This window comes from Somniosus microcephalus, chromosome 26, assembly GCF_052327205.1.
Source record: "Somniosus microcephalus isolate GS21.2 chromosome 26, FLI_Smic_1.0, whole genome shotgun sequence".
NCBI classification, from domain to species: Eukaryota; Metazoa; Chordata; class Chondrichthyes; order Squaliformes; family Somniosidae; genus Somniosus; species Somniosus microcephalus.
The window spans coordinates 8,945,288-8,963,909 of NC_141012.1; the positions used below are offsets into that span (position 1 = coordinate 8,945,288).

Here is an 18,622-nt window from a genome sequence, read left to right on the forward strand (position 1 = left end):
GGTGGTGGCACAGCGCTACAGGCTAATGCCGCCATTAGCGCCCCGCTAAATTTCGCGGGAGGCATGGCCAGTGGCGCTAAACCCACTAAGTGCCCTCTTTGGGCGCTAACTGGTGGCGCAGCCCACCGAATTTCTAGGCCTATAGATTGTAGGAAGTAAGGAGTTTTGCAATTTTGAAGTCTTGGCAAAGAATGAGCGAGAGTAGAAGGTGATATGCCTATCAGGATCAAGCAATGAAAATTCAGGGGAGCAATGACCATAATATTGACAAAAATAGAGAGAAATAAGGAATGTTCTGATGGATGAATGATATGCCCTATTCCCGGCCATTATTAAAGTTTAATTTATCATCCTATTTATGGTAGGTAGTATCGTGGTTACGTTACTGGATTAGTAAATCAGAGGTTGGGATTAAGAATCCAGAGAATGTGAATTAAAGTCCCACCATGAAAATAAAAATCAGTAGAAGTGATCATGAAGCTATTGGATTGTTGTTAAAAACCCAACTGATTCACTAATGTCGTTTAGGGAAGGAAATCTGCTGTCCTTACCCGGTCTGGCCTGTATGTGACTCCAGTCCCACACCAACATAAGAACATAAGAAATAGGAGCAGGAGTAGGCCAATCGGCCCCTCGAGCCTGCTCCGCCATTCAATAAGATCATGGCTGATCTGATCCTAACCGCCAATCTACTATCACAGAACCATCTCCTGAATCTAACAGAATTAGACACACGAAATAGGAGCAGGATCAGGCTACACGGCCCCTGGGCCCGCTCCGCTACCCACAGGGCCATGACCGATCCGAACCTAGACTCATGTCCAAATTCCTGCCCGCTCCCCGTAACCCTTAATTCCCTTTACTTCTAGGAAACTGTCTATTTCTGTTTTAAATTTATGTAATGATGTAGCTTCTACAGCTTTTTGGGGCAGCATATTCCATGGACCTACCACCCTCTGAGTGAAGTAGTTCCTCCTCATCTCAGTTTTGAAAGAGCAGCCCCTTATTCTAAGACTATGCCCCCTAGTTCTAGTTTCACCCATCATCGGGAACATCCTCCCCGCATCCACCCGATCCAACATGGTTGGCTTTTCACTGCCCTGTCTGAAGTGGCCTAGCAAGCCACTCAGTTCTATTAAACATCCACAAAAGTAATACACCACCTCCTCTGGACACTAGGGATGGGCAATAATTGCCATCCTTGCCAGTGACACCCATATCCTGTGAATTAATCTATAAAAAAATATTTAAGCATGCTGCGTGATGTACTATTTCCCAGCTGCGAGATCAGGTTAAATGCCCTGGATGTACACCATCATTCCAATTCAACTTTGTAACTGGCTGCTAGAAGGTGCATGAGAAATGCTTGGGTTGATCTGCCAACCAATTTTATTCCATTCTTCAATTCCATGCATCTCGACCCAAGAATGGCCTGCGAATGAGAATTCACTTTACAACAACTTGCATTTATATAGCACCTTTATCATAGTAAAACCTCCCAAGGCGCTTCACAGGAGCGTCATCAGAGAACATTTGACACCGAGCCACGTGAGATATTAGGACAGGTGATCAAAAGCTTGGTCAAAGAGGTAGGTTTTACGGAGCATCTTGAAAGAGGGGAGAGAGGCAGAGAGGTTTAGGGAGGGAATTTCAGACCTTAGGGCCCAGGCAGCTGAAGGCACGGCTGCCAATGGTGGGGCGAAGGAAATCGGAGATGAGCAAAAGGCCAGAATTGGAAGAACGCAGAGTTCTCGAAGGGCTTGTAGGGCTGGAGGAGGTTACAGAATCATAGAAATTTATGGCACAGAAGAAGGCCATTTAGCCCATCCTGTTTGTGCTGTTTGAGAAAGAGCCATCCTGCCTATTCCCACTTTGCAAATCTTGATTACAGCACTTCAAGAGCATATCCGAGTATTTTTAAAATGCGATGAGGGTTTCTGCCTCTACCATATTTTCAGGCAGTGAGTTCCAGACCCCCACCACACCTCTGGGTGAAAAAGGTTCTTCTCAATTCCCCTCTAATCCTTCTACCAATTACTTTAAATCTATGCCCCTTGAATTGACCTCTCTGCTAAGGGAAATAGGTCCTTCCTATCCACTCTATCTAGAGATAGAGGAAGGACCTATCTATCAGAGATGTATCTGTGTCCCATCACTTGGTATGTCCAGCCACCATACTGAACAACCTACAATAGCAAAATACTGTGGATGCTGGAAATCTGAAATAACAACAGAAAATGCTGGAAATACTCAGGTCAGGCAGCGTCTGTGGAGAGAGAAACAGAGTTAACGTTTCAGGTCTGGGACCGCCCAGACCTGAAACGTTGGCCCAGAAATTCCGTTCGCAGCCCTCCCGCGGGCGGAGGGCTGCGATTTGGAAAAATCTCCGCCTGGACCGGAGGCTCCCGGGAGGCGCAGAGTTCTGTTGATGTGCCTCTTCAAACTGCCGGTGTGTAGGGCCCGCGTATCCCAGGGGCGCAGCTAGTTCGCAGCGTCCCTGGGATCACGAGGGCCACGGGGAGCCAATCAGAGCAGGGAATCTCCATTCATAGATTTGACAGGAAGACCTGTCAAATCTATAAATAGAGATCAGCCCCAAAACATAGTAAAACTTCAAATAAATTTTTTTAAAAAGTCACATTTTTAAAATGACTATAAATGACATAAATTAACTATTATAAACAAAAACTTAAATTTTTGAAAAAAATAATTAAAGTTTTAACGGGGCTAAAAATAAACTTACCTTTCTTTAAAGTATTTAAAATGATAAATCAGTAGAAATTTTTTTTTTATTTTTTTTTTTTAACTTTCTTCAACTCTTAGCCTGGTAAGGCCTGCTTTTCCAGGTGCAAGAATTGTAAAGGTTTTCTGCGGGCGGAGGGGCTCCAGAAAGCGGAACTCTCCGCCCGCAGAGGCCCTTCTCCCGGGCAGCCGGAGGATGTCAAGAGCTTTCTTGACAGATCGGAAATGCCGGTTTCCAGCACGTGCGCGCCTGAAACCGGCATTTCCGATGTCCCTGCGGGTGAGTACACAGCGCGAACCCACCCGTCGGGATCGGAATTTCTGCCTCGTTAACTCTGTTTCTCTCTCCTCTCTCCACGGATGCTGCCTGGCCTGCTGAGTATTTCATAGAACCATAGAAGATAGGAGCAGGAGTAGGCCATTCGGCCCTTCGAGCCTGCTCCGCCATTCAATGAGATCATGGCTGATCATCCAAATTCAGTACCCTGTCCCTGCCTTCTCCCCATATCCCTTGATCCCTTTAGCCTCAAGAAATATATCCAACTCTTTCTTGAATATATTTAATGAACTGGCCTCCACTGCCCTCTGTGGCAGAGAATTCCACAGGTTCGCCTCTCTCTGGGTGAAGAAATTCCTCCTCATTTCAGTCCTAAATGGCTTACCCCTTATCCTTAGACTATGACCCCTGGTTCTAGACTCCCCGGCCATCAGAAACATCCTTCCTGCATCTAGTCTGTCCAGGCCTGTCAGTATTATATAGGTTTCGATGAGATCCCCTCTCAATCTTCTAAACTCCAGTGAGTATAAGCCCAATCGACACAATCTCTCCTCATACGTCATTCCTGCCATCCCAGGTATCAGCCTGGTGAATCTTCGCTGCACTCCTTCCATGGCAAGAACATCCTTCCTCAGGTAAGGCGACCAAAACTGCACACAATACTCAAGGTGCGGTCTCACCAAGGCCCTGTACAACTGTAGCAAGACATCCTTGTTCCTGTACTCAAACCCTCTTGCTATGAAGGCCAAAATACCATTTGCCTTCTTAACCACCTGCTGCACCTGCATGCTTACCTTCAGCGACTGGTGCACAAGAACACCCAGGTCTCTTTGCACTTCCCCTTCACCCAATCTATTGCCATTCAAATAATAATCTGCCTTCCTGTTTTTGCCACCAAAGTGGATAACCTCACATTTACCCACATTATAGTGCATTTGCCATGTTTCTGCCCAGTCACCCAACCTGTCCAAATCGTACTGGAGTTTCACGACATCCTCCTCACAGCATACCCTCCCACCCAGCTTTGTGTCGTCTGCAAATTTGGAGATATTACATCCAATTCCCTCGTCCAGATCATTAATATATATTGTGAACAGCTGGGGTCCTAGGACCGATCCTTGCGGTACCCCACTAGTCACTGCCTGCCACTCGGAAAACGACCCGTTTATTCCAACTCTTTGCTTTCTGTCCGCCAACCAGTTCTCTATCCAAGTCAATACCTTGCCCCCAATCCCATGTGCCTTAATTTTGCACGCTAATCTCTTATGCGGGACCTTATCAAAAGCCTTCTGAAAGTCCAAATACACCACATCCACTGGTTCTCCCTTATCTATTTTACCAGTTACATCCTCAAAAAATTCCAGTAGATTAGTCAAGCACGATTTACCTTTTGTAAATCCATGTTGACTTTGTCCGATCCAGTCACTGCTTTCCAAGTGCTCTGCTAGTTCCAGCATTTTCTGTTGTTATTACTGAACAACCTGCCTGCTTATTCCTTTTGGGAAATTATGTTTTGAAAGTTATGGAAAAACTCTGACCTTTATTCCTCGATATAAGTATGGTCGCGACCAAAGCTTGGCAGGGGGAGTAAAATCATAGCGCATGTTCTGAAATTTGGTTTGCTGATGATAAAAATAATCATTAACATCTTCAATAACTAATGCCCTTAAATCATAAGATAGAACAGTGAGGGGAAAATTGGAACCGTATTAAAAGAAAATCAGAGTTTTGGTAAATAGAGTTTAGTAGCTTCTGGAGAATGTATTCAAGAATGGGTCTGTCTAGGCCAAAAGTGACCTGGTACCAATCCTAGTTACAAGCTGGATGTTTTTCCACACTGTTACTATTAATGATAAGTTGTAGGAATTACTTACAATTCATTTATTAAAATGTCGGGCACCCATATGTTTGCAGTGGGAATCGATATCTGTTTGATGTCGTCAAAGTCCTGGGGATTCCACATCAAGAATTCATCCGTCCAAAACTGAAACACATTGGTGAAACCGTTACTCAAAGTTTATGCAGAGTTCCGTACAAATATTCCAACTACAATATGGGTGAGTTGTTGGATATTTCTGCCGGATTATAGACCCCAAGACTCAGACAATTCAAAGATGTACATAGTAAAAATATCTAAACTATGTGAACATTCAATTAAAAAAAAAGTAAGAGTCCATTTAGGTCCCTAAACTGAGATTATGTAAAAACAATTCCAGTGAGATGTTCTTACCTGTCGGTACCAGATATAGGTGGTTAGAACTTGATTTTTCTCATCCTGAAATTAGATAAATCACACCATTAACCAAAGCTTGATTCTCAATTATAAAGGAGGGGGTGATCGATAGATGGATATTGGTCCATCAATGTTTTTTTTTAATGCGTTCCTGGGATGTGGGCGTCGCTGGCAAGGCCAGCATTTATTGCCCATCCCTAATTGCCCTTGAGAAGGTGGTGGTGAGCCGCCTTCTTGAACCGCTGCAGTCCGTGTGGTGAAGGTACTCTCACAGTGCTGTTAGGGAGGGAGTTCCAGGATTTTGACCCAGCGACGATGAAGGAACGGCCGAAATATTTCCAAGTCAGGATGGTGTGTGACTTGGAGGGGGACTTGCAGGTGGTGGTGTTCCCATGCGCCTGCTGCCTTTGTCCTTCTAGGTGGAAGAGGTCGCAGGTTTGGCAGGTGCTGCCGAAGAAGCCTTGGTGAGTTGCTGCAGTGCATCTTGTAGATGGTACACACTGCAGCCACGGTGCGCCGGTGGTGGAGGGAGTGAATGTTTAAGGTGGTGGATGGGGTGCCGATCAAGCGGCGTTCTAAATTTCTACTACCCTTTGTGTGATAAAGTGCTTCCTGATGTGTTCTTCCCTAGAGTAGTAGGTGATTTGTGTGTGTGTGTGTTTGAGACTGGATTTGAACATAGGAACAGGAGTAGGCCATTCAGCCCTTCAAGCCTGTTCTGCCATTCTATTGTATTATGGCTGATCTGTATCTCAATCCCATTTACCCGCCTTTGATCCACATGCTTTACATAACAAAAATCTGTCGACCCCAGTTTTGAAAGTTTCACTTGACCCAGAATCCACAGCCTTTTGAGGAAGAGACTTCCAGATTTCTACTACCCTTTGTGTGAAGAGGTGCGTCCAGATTTCACCCCTGAACAGCCCGGCTCTAATTTTAAGATTGTGACCTCTTGTTCTGGTCTCCCCCCCCACCAGGGGAAATAGTTTCTCCTTATCTACCCTATCGAATCCTTTTATCAATTTAAACACCTTGATTAGATCACCGCTTAATCTCCAATACTCCAGGGACCACAAACCAAGTGTAACCGATACGAGACTCCCAAAACAAGCGCTCTACTCGGAGCTCCGACACGGCAAGAGAGCCCCAGGTGGGCAGAGGAAATGCTTTAAGGACACCCTCAAAGCCTCCTTGAAAAAGTGCAACATCCCCACCGACACCTGGGAATCCCTGGCCCAAGACCGCACAAAGTGGCGAAGAAGCATCCGGGAAGGCGCTGAACACCTCGAGTCTCTTCGCCGGGAGCAAGCGGAAGCCAAGCGCAGGCAGCGCAAGTCAACCCAAGCACTGTCTGCCCCACCTGTGACAGAGACTGTAGGTCCCGCATTGGACTCATCAGTCACCTGCAAACTCATTTTTAATGTGGAAACGAATCATCCTCGGTTCCGAGGGACTGCCTAAGAAGAAGGATGCAACCTGTCCTCATAATTTAACTATTTTAACCCACGGTATCATTCTGGTGAATCTGGGCTGCTCCCCCTCCAAGGCCAGTATATCCTTCCTGAGGTGCGGGGCCCAGAACTGATCGCAGTTCCTCAAGATGGGGGTCTGACCAAGGCTCTGTACAACTGAAGCATCACTTCCTCCCCTTGGTATTCCAGCCCCCCCTTGAGATAAAGGTCACCATTCCATTATCCTTTTTAATTGCTTTTTGTATCTGCGATGTCAGTAATAATACTGAAGAAAAATCACTTAGATCCATGCATATGTGTTTATTCAGCAGCCTTGTTCTAACGCATTGACCCTCAGTCTCCCAGGAGTTTACCAATGTCCCTCTTAGCAGCCAGGTGCGCAGCTAAAGCCTTGCTGTGATTTTATTCTCATTCTTGGGATGTGGGCATCGCTGGCAAGGCCTGCATTTATTGGCCACCCCCAGCAGCTTGCTCAGCCGCTTCAGACAGGACAGTTAAGAATCAAATCACACTGGTGTGGGACTGGGGTCGCATGTAGGCCAGACAGAGAGTTTCCTTCCCTGAGTAACATGAGTGAACCAGCTGGGTTTTTACAAGCTTCACGGTCACTTTTTTTTTACAGGCATTGGATTTTTTATTTCCAGAGTTTTAAGGCTGAATTCCAATTCTCATATTACCATTGTGCGAGTTGAGCTCACGTTCTCTGGATTGCTAGTCCAGTAAGTTAAACACGACACTAACGTGTCCATTCATGTAACCATGTCGGAAAATGCTGAGAGACATGAAAGGTTATAAAAAGTGAGGGACCACTTTTGGGTCTTTTTCAAAAGCCAATTTAGAAATTACGAACAGTTAGACAGTATCACGCACGATACAGAGTCCTGCTCGATCGAGAGTACGTACCACATTTAGGATCGCGTACACCATGACATCAATGGCCACTGTTGTTGTTTTCCTCCAGTCCTGCACTGGGCGGACCCCCTTGGAATAATTGGCCATTAAGTAGTCAGAAAGCTGGAGTAGACCTGGCCTTGGACTCGCTGTTCGGTTTCCGCTTCTCTGTCCTGTAAAAATAATTGCCGGCAACTCTTATTTGTGGAAGTATCATAAAAACAAGAAAGAGCTTGCATTTCTATAGCACATTTCACGACCACAGGATGTCCAAAAACCTTTCACAGCCAATGAAGTACTTTTTTGAAGTGGTGTCACTGTCGTAATGCAGGAGGCGCGGCAGCCAATTTATGCACAGTAAGCTCCCACAAACAGCAATGAGATAAATGACCAGATAATCTGTTGTTGGTTGAGGGATGAGTAATAAAATGAGATTTAAACATATGGCTTTCTGTATAATTACTCAATGCCTGAGAGCATCGAATCATCGAATGATACAGCACAGAAGGCGGCCATTTGGCCCATCGTACCTGTGCTGGGTCCTTGGGAGAACTATCCAATTAATCCCACTCCCCTGCTATTTCCCCATAGCCATGTAATTTTTCCCTTCAAGCATTTATCCAATTCTCTTTTGAAAGTTACTATTGAATCTGCTTCCACCACCCTTTCAGGCAGTGCATTTCAGATCACAACAACTCGCTGTGTAAAAATATTTTTTCCTCATGTCACCTCTGGTTCTTTTGCCAATTACCTTAAATCTGTGTCCTCTGGTTACCGACCCTTCTGCCACTGGAAACAGTTTCCCTTTATTTACTCTAACAAAACTATTCATGATTTTGAACACCTCTATCAAATCTCCTCTTAGCCTTCTCTGCCCTAAGGAAAACAACCCCAGCTCCTCCAGTCTCTCCACATAACTGAAGTCCCTCATCCCTGGAACCATTCTAGTAAATCTCTTCTGCACCCTCTCCAAGGCCTTGACATCCTTCCAAAAGAGTGGTGCTCAGAATTGAACACAATTGAGCGGACTTCATAATCTTTACCAGGTTCGGTACAAATGCGGTTTAGTCCTTTTTTGTAAATCTGTGAGCCTTGGCATTTTTGCTACACCACATCACATCTCTCCAAAATGTCCCAAAAGGGCTTCATATACAATGAATTACATTGAAGTGCAGCCACAGTGGCAGGTGGGCAAATACAGCAGTTACTTTGAGCACAGCAAGATCCCACAAACAGCGGTGCAGTGAATGATCAGCTAATCTGTTCTCGTTGATGTAATTTGAGGAAGGAATGTTGGCCTGGACACTCGAAAACTTCCCCGCTCTTCTTCGTAGGATCCTTAATATCCACCATGATCCGTCGGGATAGACAGAGAGGGCCTCAGTGGATGTTGTGTGCGTTTATCTTGGTAGCAAATGGAATTTAGCTGCTTTGCTCCCCAGCAGTCAGCACATTCTGAATGGCTTCTAATTGTCTCTAACTCGCTGTGGCGATAAGCGAGTAGCAAAAATAAAGTTCTGTTCAGTTGAAAGTTGACTGATGACTTGAAACCAATGGAGAACTTTATCTTCCATCCGTTGTTAGGTATAGGTTTCTCAGCAATGGTGAATGCCCATAGACTGTGCATGGTGCCATGCCCGTTCTACGCAATAATCCTGGCCTGGAGTGGCCAGATTGCCTTCGGTAGTCCCGTGTAAGAATAAGCCATTTGCTGTAACTTCTGCTGCAACTTGGCCAAACTTAAAAAGTTGACCAAATACCAGCATGCTTTGAGAGGTTCCTGCGGGAATTTGTGCGAAAAAACTGTTCACAGATAAAGGGGCCTTGAACAGGATCAGAGACTGACTGCTAAAAAAGAAAAATGTGGAAGGCTGCCAACTGTCTTTCAACAGATTAGGAAAACAGACCTTCAAAAAAGTTTTGTGGAGAAGAAGTTTTTGGCTATTGAACTGTGAAGCCGTTGCAAAAAAAAAACCCCAGCAAAATCTTCTGACTGTGGAACGTAACCGGCCTTGGAAGGCCCATGGGTGTTTAATGGACTAGTGATAAGAGGGTCTGAGAAACAATTAATGACCATTATGCCGTATAGTTAGGGGCACGTACACAGTAGAGGGGTTGCCAAGTTTTAAGGTATAAAAGATGCTGCAACAAAACATTCGAGGCTGCAGTCGGGGATGACCCGGTCAGTTGCCAGCACATCTAGTCACTGCCGGATTGACCACTCGCTGGTGTTAGTACCTACGTGGTGTTTTTTGCTTGAGCTTAAAGTAAAGGTATATCTCTGTGTACGCTGAGGTGTAATTGGGAATTATTACACGTTACATACCTATCGGATTACTTGTAATCTCTTGCTGATTTTTAAGTAAAAGAAGTTTCACAGATCCACTGGGGGCAAAATTCGGTTGCTTTACACCTTCTGTTAGCGCCCTAAGAGCAACTAGCACGCGGGCCCAGCACCGCTAACACCTCCCATGAAATTCAGCGGGAGGTTAGCGGCGGCAGTAGCCCGTAGCGCCCCGCGGCGCTGCGCCTCCGGCGATAATTAAAGGGGAGGTGCCGGGCGGCCATTTTATTTGCTGGCTGCCTGCCAGCACATGACCCCTCTGCCGACCCCATGTGCATTACCCCTTCCTCTTGCGCATTACCCCATGTTTGACTGACACTCATTCAAATGATACAGGCAGCTTTATGTCATGGCCAATACTCATTGGAGTTTAGAAGAATGAGAGGGGATCTTATTGAAACATAAAAGATTCTGAGGGGGCTTGACAGGGTAGATGCAAAGAGGATGTTTCCCCTCGTGGGGGAATCTAGAACTAGGGGGTATAATTTCAGAATAAGGGGGCACCCTTTTAAATCGGAAATGAGGAGGAATTTCTTCTCTCAGAGGGTTGTGAATCTTTGGAATTCTCTTCCCCAGAGAGCTGTGGAGGCGGAGTCAGTGAATATATTTAAGGTGGAGATAGACAGATTTTTGAACGATAAGGGAGTCAAGGGTTATGGGGAGCGGGCAGGGAAGTGGAGTTGAGGCCAAGAGCAGATCAGCCATGATCTTATTGAATGGTGGAGCAGGCTCGAGGGGCCAAATGATCTACTACTGCTCCAACAGCCTACGTCTTATATTCAATGCTCTCGTATGGACAGAAATTCCTGCAGTTTAAAGGAAAAGAATATGGGCAAGAAAGTTAAGAGGAACAGGGAGTCTTATGATTTTGAGTGTGGCCAGATAACCCATTAACAGGTTGCGTTGAGTACCCCAAGCACTCTCAAGCTCACCTTCATTTCCTGCACAATGGGAATATCACACTGGAGCAGTCGTGTGTGCTGTTCTGAAGATATTTATTTAGACACTGTTGTAGGAGTGTCAAACCTCGTTGCTATAGAACACTATAGGAGAAGCATCCGGGAAGGCGCCGAACACCTCGAGTCTCTTCGCCGGGAACAAGCGGAAGCCAAGCGCAGGCAGCGCAAGGAGCGCACGTCAACCCAAGCACCCCACCCACCCCTTCAACCACCGTCTGCCCCACCTGTGACAGAGACTGTAGGTCCCGCATTGGACTCATCAGTCACCTGCGAACTCATTTTTAATGTGGAAGCAAGTCATCCTCGGTTCCGAGGGACTGCCTAAGAAGAGGCTGAGATTGAGCGGAAAGAGTAACAAAGCTTTCTATTTCCTCAGCTTGGCCAACGCAAGAGTTCCCAACAATTAAAATTAAGAATGCTGTGGGAAAATCGGTTGGGGTTATATAAATGCCCTTGATGCATCCAGCAAGATGTCTATTTACATTTCATTGTTTAATGACAGTCCATTAATACGCTGGCAAATGGTCAGGACCTCAACAGACAGAAAGTTGATCTCCACACATTATCTTTGGCTCAACATGACTTAAAGTAGTAGGAAATAAAAACATTGCATTGGCGCAAAATCTTACAATATTGGAATAAATGACTTCAAAGTGCACCAGAAGTTGAACTCCCATTGGAATTGTAGATAAACAAAGAGGGAAAAAGTACTTAAAAAAACATATCTAGGTACCATCACAATATCAGCCACCCAAGAAATATCTGTCAGAAACATGGACCGAGAAACTGTCAAAAGAAGCTTTTCCTTAATTAATAGTGTTGAGTATTCTTTCCCACGTTTGCCTTTGCCAGTGCCAGCTGTGGCTCAGTGGGCAGCACTCTCGCCTCTGACTCAGAAGGCTGTGGGTTCAAGTCCCACTCCAGAGAATTGAGCACAAAATCCAGGCTGACACTCCCAGTGCAGTGCTGAGGGAGTGCCGCACTGTCGGAGGTGCCGTCTTTCAGATGAGACGTTAAAACTGAGGCCCCGTCTGCTTCCTCGGATAAATGTAAAAGATCCCGTGGCGCTATTTTGAGGGGAGTTCTCCCCGGTGTCCTGGTCAATATTTGTCCCTCAGCCAACATCACTAAAACAGATAATCCGGTCATTATCACATTGCTGTTTGTGGAAGCTTGCTGTGCGCAAATTGGCTGCTGCATTTCCCACATTACAACAGCGACTACACTTCAAAAGTGCTTATTTGGCTATAAAGTGCTTTGGGGCATCCGGAGGTCGCAAAAGGCGCTATACAAATGCAAGTTTTTCTTTCTTGAAGGGGCTGATTCTCACCAGGGCACAGCTCCATGGGGGCTGGGTGCCCTCCAGTACCACACTCAATAAGCATTTGTTAAGTGTGAACCCAGTGAGGGAGTGTCACACGATGGGAGGTGGCACAGCTGAGCTCGATCCTACCCTTACCCGACATGCACACGCGGGGTTATTTTTAACTTTGTGCGGTGGAAACGAAAATCGGGAAAGACGTATAACGGGCAGCCAATCCAATATCGCCCATTTTACACTAAAGGCAACTGGCAAAGTTACCCCCATGGGGGTGAGATTGGTCTTCAGCGGGGGCGCAAAATGTGCAATAATGAATTGGCAACCCGCCCGATTATCTTTTCCTTTGAAAAGAAAATCGTACTGGGTGCAAGACGGACTGCAATTCATTATCACTTGCACTGTCACTCTATTTACCCTATCAATTCCATTCAAAGTCCTAAAAACCTCCATCAAATCACCCCTTAGTCTTCTATATTCCAGGGAATACAAGCCTAGTTTATGTTTTGCAACTTCCCCCTCACCCCCCACCCCCCATCCCTCTTGGACTTGGCGCGAGGTGCACGGGGCAGCCTGCCAGAGAGCCAGTGCGCACTCCCAAAGCTTGAGTCCAACTCCCAAAGTGTCGAGACTTTCCGCAGAGCGTGGTGACTGACATGAATCAGTCATTCATGAAAGAAAGACGTCTGAAATAATACTGAGCGGCCTACGGGTGGCGCTGTCCAGGGAGAGTATAAATACTCGGGCACGGGCCCAGCTTGCGCAGGACATTCTTAACAGGAACTAGTGAAGGACACAACTAGACCTCCATGTTGTAAAACAGTTGATTAAAGCTTTGTTTAACGCTTAGACCAAATGCCTAGTAGTTTTCTTACGTCAGCGACCATGCTGTCCAACATGGACCGAGCGGTCAGCTCCATCAGTGCCGCAGCGTGTGGGTCAATGGATAATAACGATGAGTGGGAACATTGGCCGATTGTTCTCCAGCTAGCCCAGCTGGTTACCTCTGTCCCCGCTAATATCAGCTAACTCGGCACGGAACATGGATGAGTCTTGGTCTGCCATTCCACACTGATCAGCAGGGGAGCATTTGGAAGTCTAGTTAATTGGTTTACCTTCCTTGTTATCTACTTATTATTATTGAAGTGATGTTGCAGTAATGTTCATGTACGAAATGGATCAGCGGTTTTCGAAAGAAATTGCTTGAATTTCTTGAAATTGAAAGCTACAGAAACAGATCCTGCAACGCTAAATCCCATAGGGAAAAAAATTCAGTTGAAGTTCAATTTACTTTTACGTTAATATGCGCTATCGACATCCAATATGTAGTACATTGCCAAAGATGTACCACAGAGGCAGCAATTGGCTGTTGTGTTTATTTCTCAAAGAGGGGCCATATTTATACATCAGGAGAGAGGTGAGCACAAAAACCATGTCACCTGCAGGCAATGCAGTGTCAGTTTTAAGACACAACGGCCCCTTTTTGATTTTTGCATCACAGTATTTGAGGAACAGAGACAGAATATTTGCCAGTTTTCAATCAAGGCCACGCTCCTTGAAAGAGAACAGAATGTCCTAGTAAGACGAGATGGAGAGTGGCCTCCAGGCACATGAGGGGTCATATTAATTACTGGCGAGAATGTAAAACGGGCGATATCGGATTGGCCGCCCGCTATACACCTCTCCCAATTTTTCTTTCCATTGAAGGTGTATAATGGGCGTGCAACTCGACATCGCCCATTTTCCACTCAGATTTAAAATTAAACTTCTTTTTGTGGGAGCGCGTTCTACCGCCCTTTATGTGAAGAAGTGTTTCCTAACTTCTCTCCTGAAGGCCCTGGCTCTAATTTTAAGGTCATGTCCCCTTTGTCCCAGACACCCCCACCAGTGGAAAAGTTTCTCTCTATCTACCTTATCAATTCCATTCAAAGTCCTAAAAACCTCAATCAAATCACCCCTTAGCCTTCTATATTCCAGGGAATACAAGCCCAGTTTATGTAACCTCTCTTTGTAACCTAACCCGTGGAGCCCTAGTGAACCTGCCCCTCCTTCCAAGGCCAATATATCCTTTAGAAGGTGTGGTGCCCAGAACTGTACACAGTACTCCAGATGTGGTCAAACCAGGGCTTTGTACAGCAGCTGCAGCAAGACTTCCTCCCCTTTATATTCTAGCCCTCTAGTTGTAAAGACCTACCCTTACTGCTTCCCTTAGCATAGCATAGAGCAGTGATTGAACCTAAGACCCTCCTGGTCTCCAAGGCTCAGCCCCACACTGGTCAACTGAGGCACCAGGAGAGCTTTTAGCTTTTTTCCTAGGCTTTGTAGAGCGGCTCAACTTACAATGACCACCATTCCACCAATCGCCATTAGTTGGCCACTTAACCTTTGCAAATGGTTTTACCCAAGTTTCTCATTTGTTGTCGAGCTGGCCTATGCTGATTTGTTGCCATCTTCAGGGACAACTTCCGCTGACCAAACTAAAATTCCACATAAAACTCAAGCGGTCTAATATACACTGAGGACTGACTTCAAGACACCTATCTGATCTAAAGCTCATCCATTGCTTATAAATCACTCTCAATCCTCCTTACAGAATGTTATCAAAGTGTATCGAACCCGTACCAGGTAGGTGTCGGCCATGGCTCAGTTGGTAGCACCCTCGCCTCTGAGCCAAAAGGTCGAGGAGCCAAGCCCCACTCCAGAGACTTTAGCACAAAATCCAGGCTGACACTCCAACACAGTATTGCGGAACTTACTGCACTGTTGAATATGCTGTCTTTCAGATGAGATGTAAGCTCTCTCAGGTGGACATAAACATAGAAGATAGGAGCAGGAGTAGGCCATTCGGCCCTTTGAGCCTGCTCCGCCATTCAATGAGGTCATGGCTGATCATCAAGATCCCATGGCTTTATTTCGAAGAAGAGCAAGGGAGTTCTCCCCGGTATCCTGGCCAAAATTTATCCCTCACTAAAAACAGATTATCTGGTCATTATCATATTGCTGTTTGTGGGAGCTTGCTGTGTGCAGAATTGGCTGCTGCATTTCCGACGTTACAACAGTGACTACACTTCAAAAAAGAAAGTGCTTCATTGGCTGTAAAGCACTTTGGGCGTCCTGAGGTCGTGAAAGGCGCTATATAAATGCAAGTTTCTTTCCTTTTTTACAGAGCCATACCAGGTTCTGACTGCAGGTATTTGTAAATAATATATAATGGACCAGAATGTGTGTAAACCTCATGCACACTTTCCTCTACCTTTGAGGTTATCACAGCTTTGCTATCACTGACACATACCCATTATTCATTATTCAATGGGAACACCACCACCTCCAAGTTCCCCTTCAAGTCACATACCATCCTGACTTGGAAATATATCGACTGTTCCTTCATCGTCGCTGGGTCAAAATCCTGGAACTCTCTCCCTAACAGCACTGTGGGAGCACCTTCACCACACGGACTGCAGCGGTTCAAGAGGGTGTCTCACCACCACCTTCTCAAGGGCAATTAGGGATGGGCAATAAATGCTGGCCTTGCCAACGACGCCCACATCCCATGAAGGAATAAAAAATTTTTTTTTAATTTTTTTAAAATTTTAGGTGTTATGCCTAATTCAGTGGGTCAGTAAATGGCCTGGTATCTGGGTGGGCAGCTGAGGTGCTGCCAGGCCCTCACTACTGCTGCTCTGTAATTACGAGGAACAGGATGTCCCTTCCCCACAAGAAAGCCCTTGCGCGGACCATGCCAAGATTGAGAACTCAGAGTAGGGAATAAAACAGGCCAAAATCGCCCATTCTACCAAACTGCAGCTTGCTGTGCTGGCACACCACTCCCCAGCTGTTAGAACATCGAGGAGCATTGACCTCCCAGTAAATCCATCCATCACTCTTGTTCTGCAAACAGTCCAGTAACCAAAAGTCCGAAGTGCTTTTATTTTCATTCTGTTCTATTCTGGGCATTAGGTTTAAAGAAAGAAAAGTAAGACTTACATTTCTATAGCGCTTTTCACGACCACTGGACGTCCCAAAGTGCTTTACAGCCAATGAGGTACTTTTTGAAGTGTAGTCACTGTTGTAATGTGGGAAACGCGGCAGACAAGTTGCGCACAGCAAGCTCCCACAAACAGCAATATGATAATGACCAGATAATCTGTGTTTAGTGATGTTGAGGGATAATTATTGGCCCCAGGACACCAGGGATAACTCCCCTGCTCTTGTTCAAATATAGCCGCGGGATCTTTTACGTACACCTGAGAAGGCAGACAGGGCCTCAGTTTAACTTCTCATCTGAAAGACAGCACCTACCAACAGTGCAGCACTCCCTCAGTACTGCGCTGGAGTGTCAGCCTAGATTTTTGCACTTAAGTCTCTGGAGTGGGACTTGAACCCACAACCTTCTAACTCGGGAAGGCAAGTGCTACCCACTGAGCCACGGCACAGCAACAATTCATGCTTACCGTGCACTGCATATTAAGCATGAATTGTTTTCGCCAGTGAAAACTAACAAGCAATATAAATAACAGCGATTCTTTTAGAGGAACTACCTCGAAAGTACTGCAAAATATCTGTGCTACCAGCTTTAGGGACTTTCTACCAGGAGGCTCAGTGAATGTCAAGACTGACTAACTGGCTTATTTATTGAGAAACCATGCTTGTCCTGGCAGAAAAGGACTGCAATGTACCATTTCAGGCTCGTGTGATCATGCCTTCTTTCAGTTAACGCTGATAATGGACAATCGTGAGAGTGTCTATTAAAAAAATTTAGATCACGCATTGGAGTTCAGGTGCATTACATGGTTTATATTGACCGATATAATGCTATACCAGGGCGAGCATGGCAGCAATTTACATTTATATAGGACACGGCCTGTAAAAGAAATTTCTCAAGGCACTTAACAAGCTGGATACCAAGCAGGATAAGGATGGAACTTAAAGGGCAGCTGCCCAGATATGATTTCAAAGGAACAATAAAGATCGACCTACCTTCAGAAAGCAACAAAGCCGTGAGAAGCAAAGCAACAGTTGCCCAGAAAGAGCAGAAACTCATTTTGCCTTTTCTTCCACTTCTAGGCAATGCTAACCAGTGATTTCTACGGCAGTAGACGGATGCCTCTGTAGACCAGCGAGTTACAAGTGGACCTACAGCTCTCCGGGACAGTCGAAGCCTTGTGATCTTCTCTCTCCATTAAAACTGAGTTGAACCCGAATCCGCGGGTGACTTTTTTTTCGCCTGGCCTCCCCTCGTGTTTTAGCAACTCGTGATGATTAATTGGTCGCGTAATCAGATGTGAAGGACAGATCTGCATCGGGTTTCAGCCAGTGTTGCTGGCTGATGTCATTGCTGTGGTCTGACTGTACTGTACAGACCCAAGAGTGCTGGTGATTCCTGTACCCCAGCGAGCTGACAACACAAGAACTGAGTCAAAAATCACCTTCAAATAAAAATGACAGCAGACATAAAAAAAATGGCCAAGAAGATAAACAAATGACACTTAACGCGCTGCGATTTTCAAGGTGGTAATTTGTTCGGATAATTTTTCTTAATTTACGTTAGGATCCATTTATTTTATTGCTTTGAGGGATATTTTTTTAATTGGAGAATTGATTATGTGTAAATAAGAGAATTACATGATGATTACAGGGTCGCAGTTTTAAAGTTGCTGGCACTGAGGGGACAGGTGGGAACTAATGCACGGGCTTAAACGTGCCACTGTTGCCCAGGCGACCACTGGGCCCCCTCCCCCGGCCTGTTACCCTGATGCTTCACGGAGGAGGCACTTTTTTGCTTTAAACCCATTTCATCTTCTCGTCAACACTTTGCAAGAAATTTTGCAACATGGGCGGCGGTGAAATAGTTTATATTTCTCCTCAGCTCTTGAGGAATAGGTTGGAATGGGGAAGGCAGTGGGGGGGGGGGGGGGGAGTAGTTTGTTAGAGGGGTGGGGAGAGGGGGAAGAAGACAAGAGGGAGGCTTAATCCAATTGTCCAGCAGCTTACTAATGGTGCTAATGGGCCGGCCTGCGTATCTGCCACAGTTGGCTTCTCCCAATAATGCAATAAAAGGAGCCATTTAGCATCGAGTTACATACAGAGAGGGGAAATGCAATGATGTGTGTTTACCTGGCTGTTCTCTGCACTTGATATTTTCCCGAAGGAATCTCTTCCCCTTTAGGCTGGAAGCAATCAAGTCTGCCAGTAATCAGGTCGAATGACTTACAGAAAATTTACTAAGTAGATCAGCTGCAACCGAATCTTATTAAAGTGACCGGAAATAAGATTGGGAATTTTGATAAACTGCTGTCAGCACTGAAATTCATAGACTTACAAAATAAAATTAAAAAAAAATATTAATTTAATTTGTTCCAAAGTGACTGAGAATTGTCATTATCAAT

General features: G+C 45.5%; 1 protein-coding gene across 1 annotated transcript in view; it reads right to left on the minus strand.

Moving 5' to 3' along the window:
* htr3a (5-hydroxytryptamine (serotonin) receptor 3A) overlaps positions 1-17,627 on the minus strand; it is a 32,516-nt gene extending 14,889 nt beyond the window's left edge. The window contains exons 1-4 of the mRNA XM_085968250.1: positions 17,214-17,627; positions 7,628-7,788; positions 5,250-5,294; positions 4,894-5,003 (exon numbers count right to left, since the gene is read on the minus strand). Of these exons, the coding sequence (XP_085824376.1) occupies positions 4,894-5,003; positions 5,250-5,294; positions 7,628-7,788; positions 17,214-17,277 (380 nt within the window). The 5' untranslated portion in view covers positions 17,278-17,627. The remainder of the gene's footprint in view (positions 1-4,893; positions 5,004-5,249; positions 5,295-7,627; positions 7,789-17,213) is intronic.
* Between the last annotated feature and the right edge of the window lie 995 nt (positions 17,628-18,622).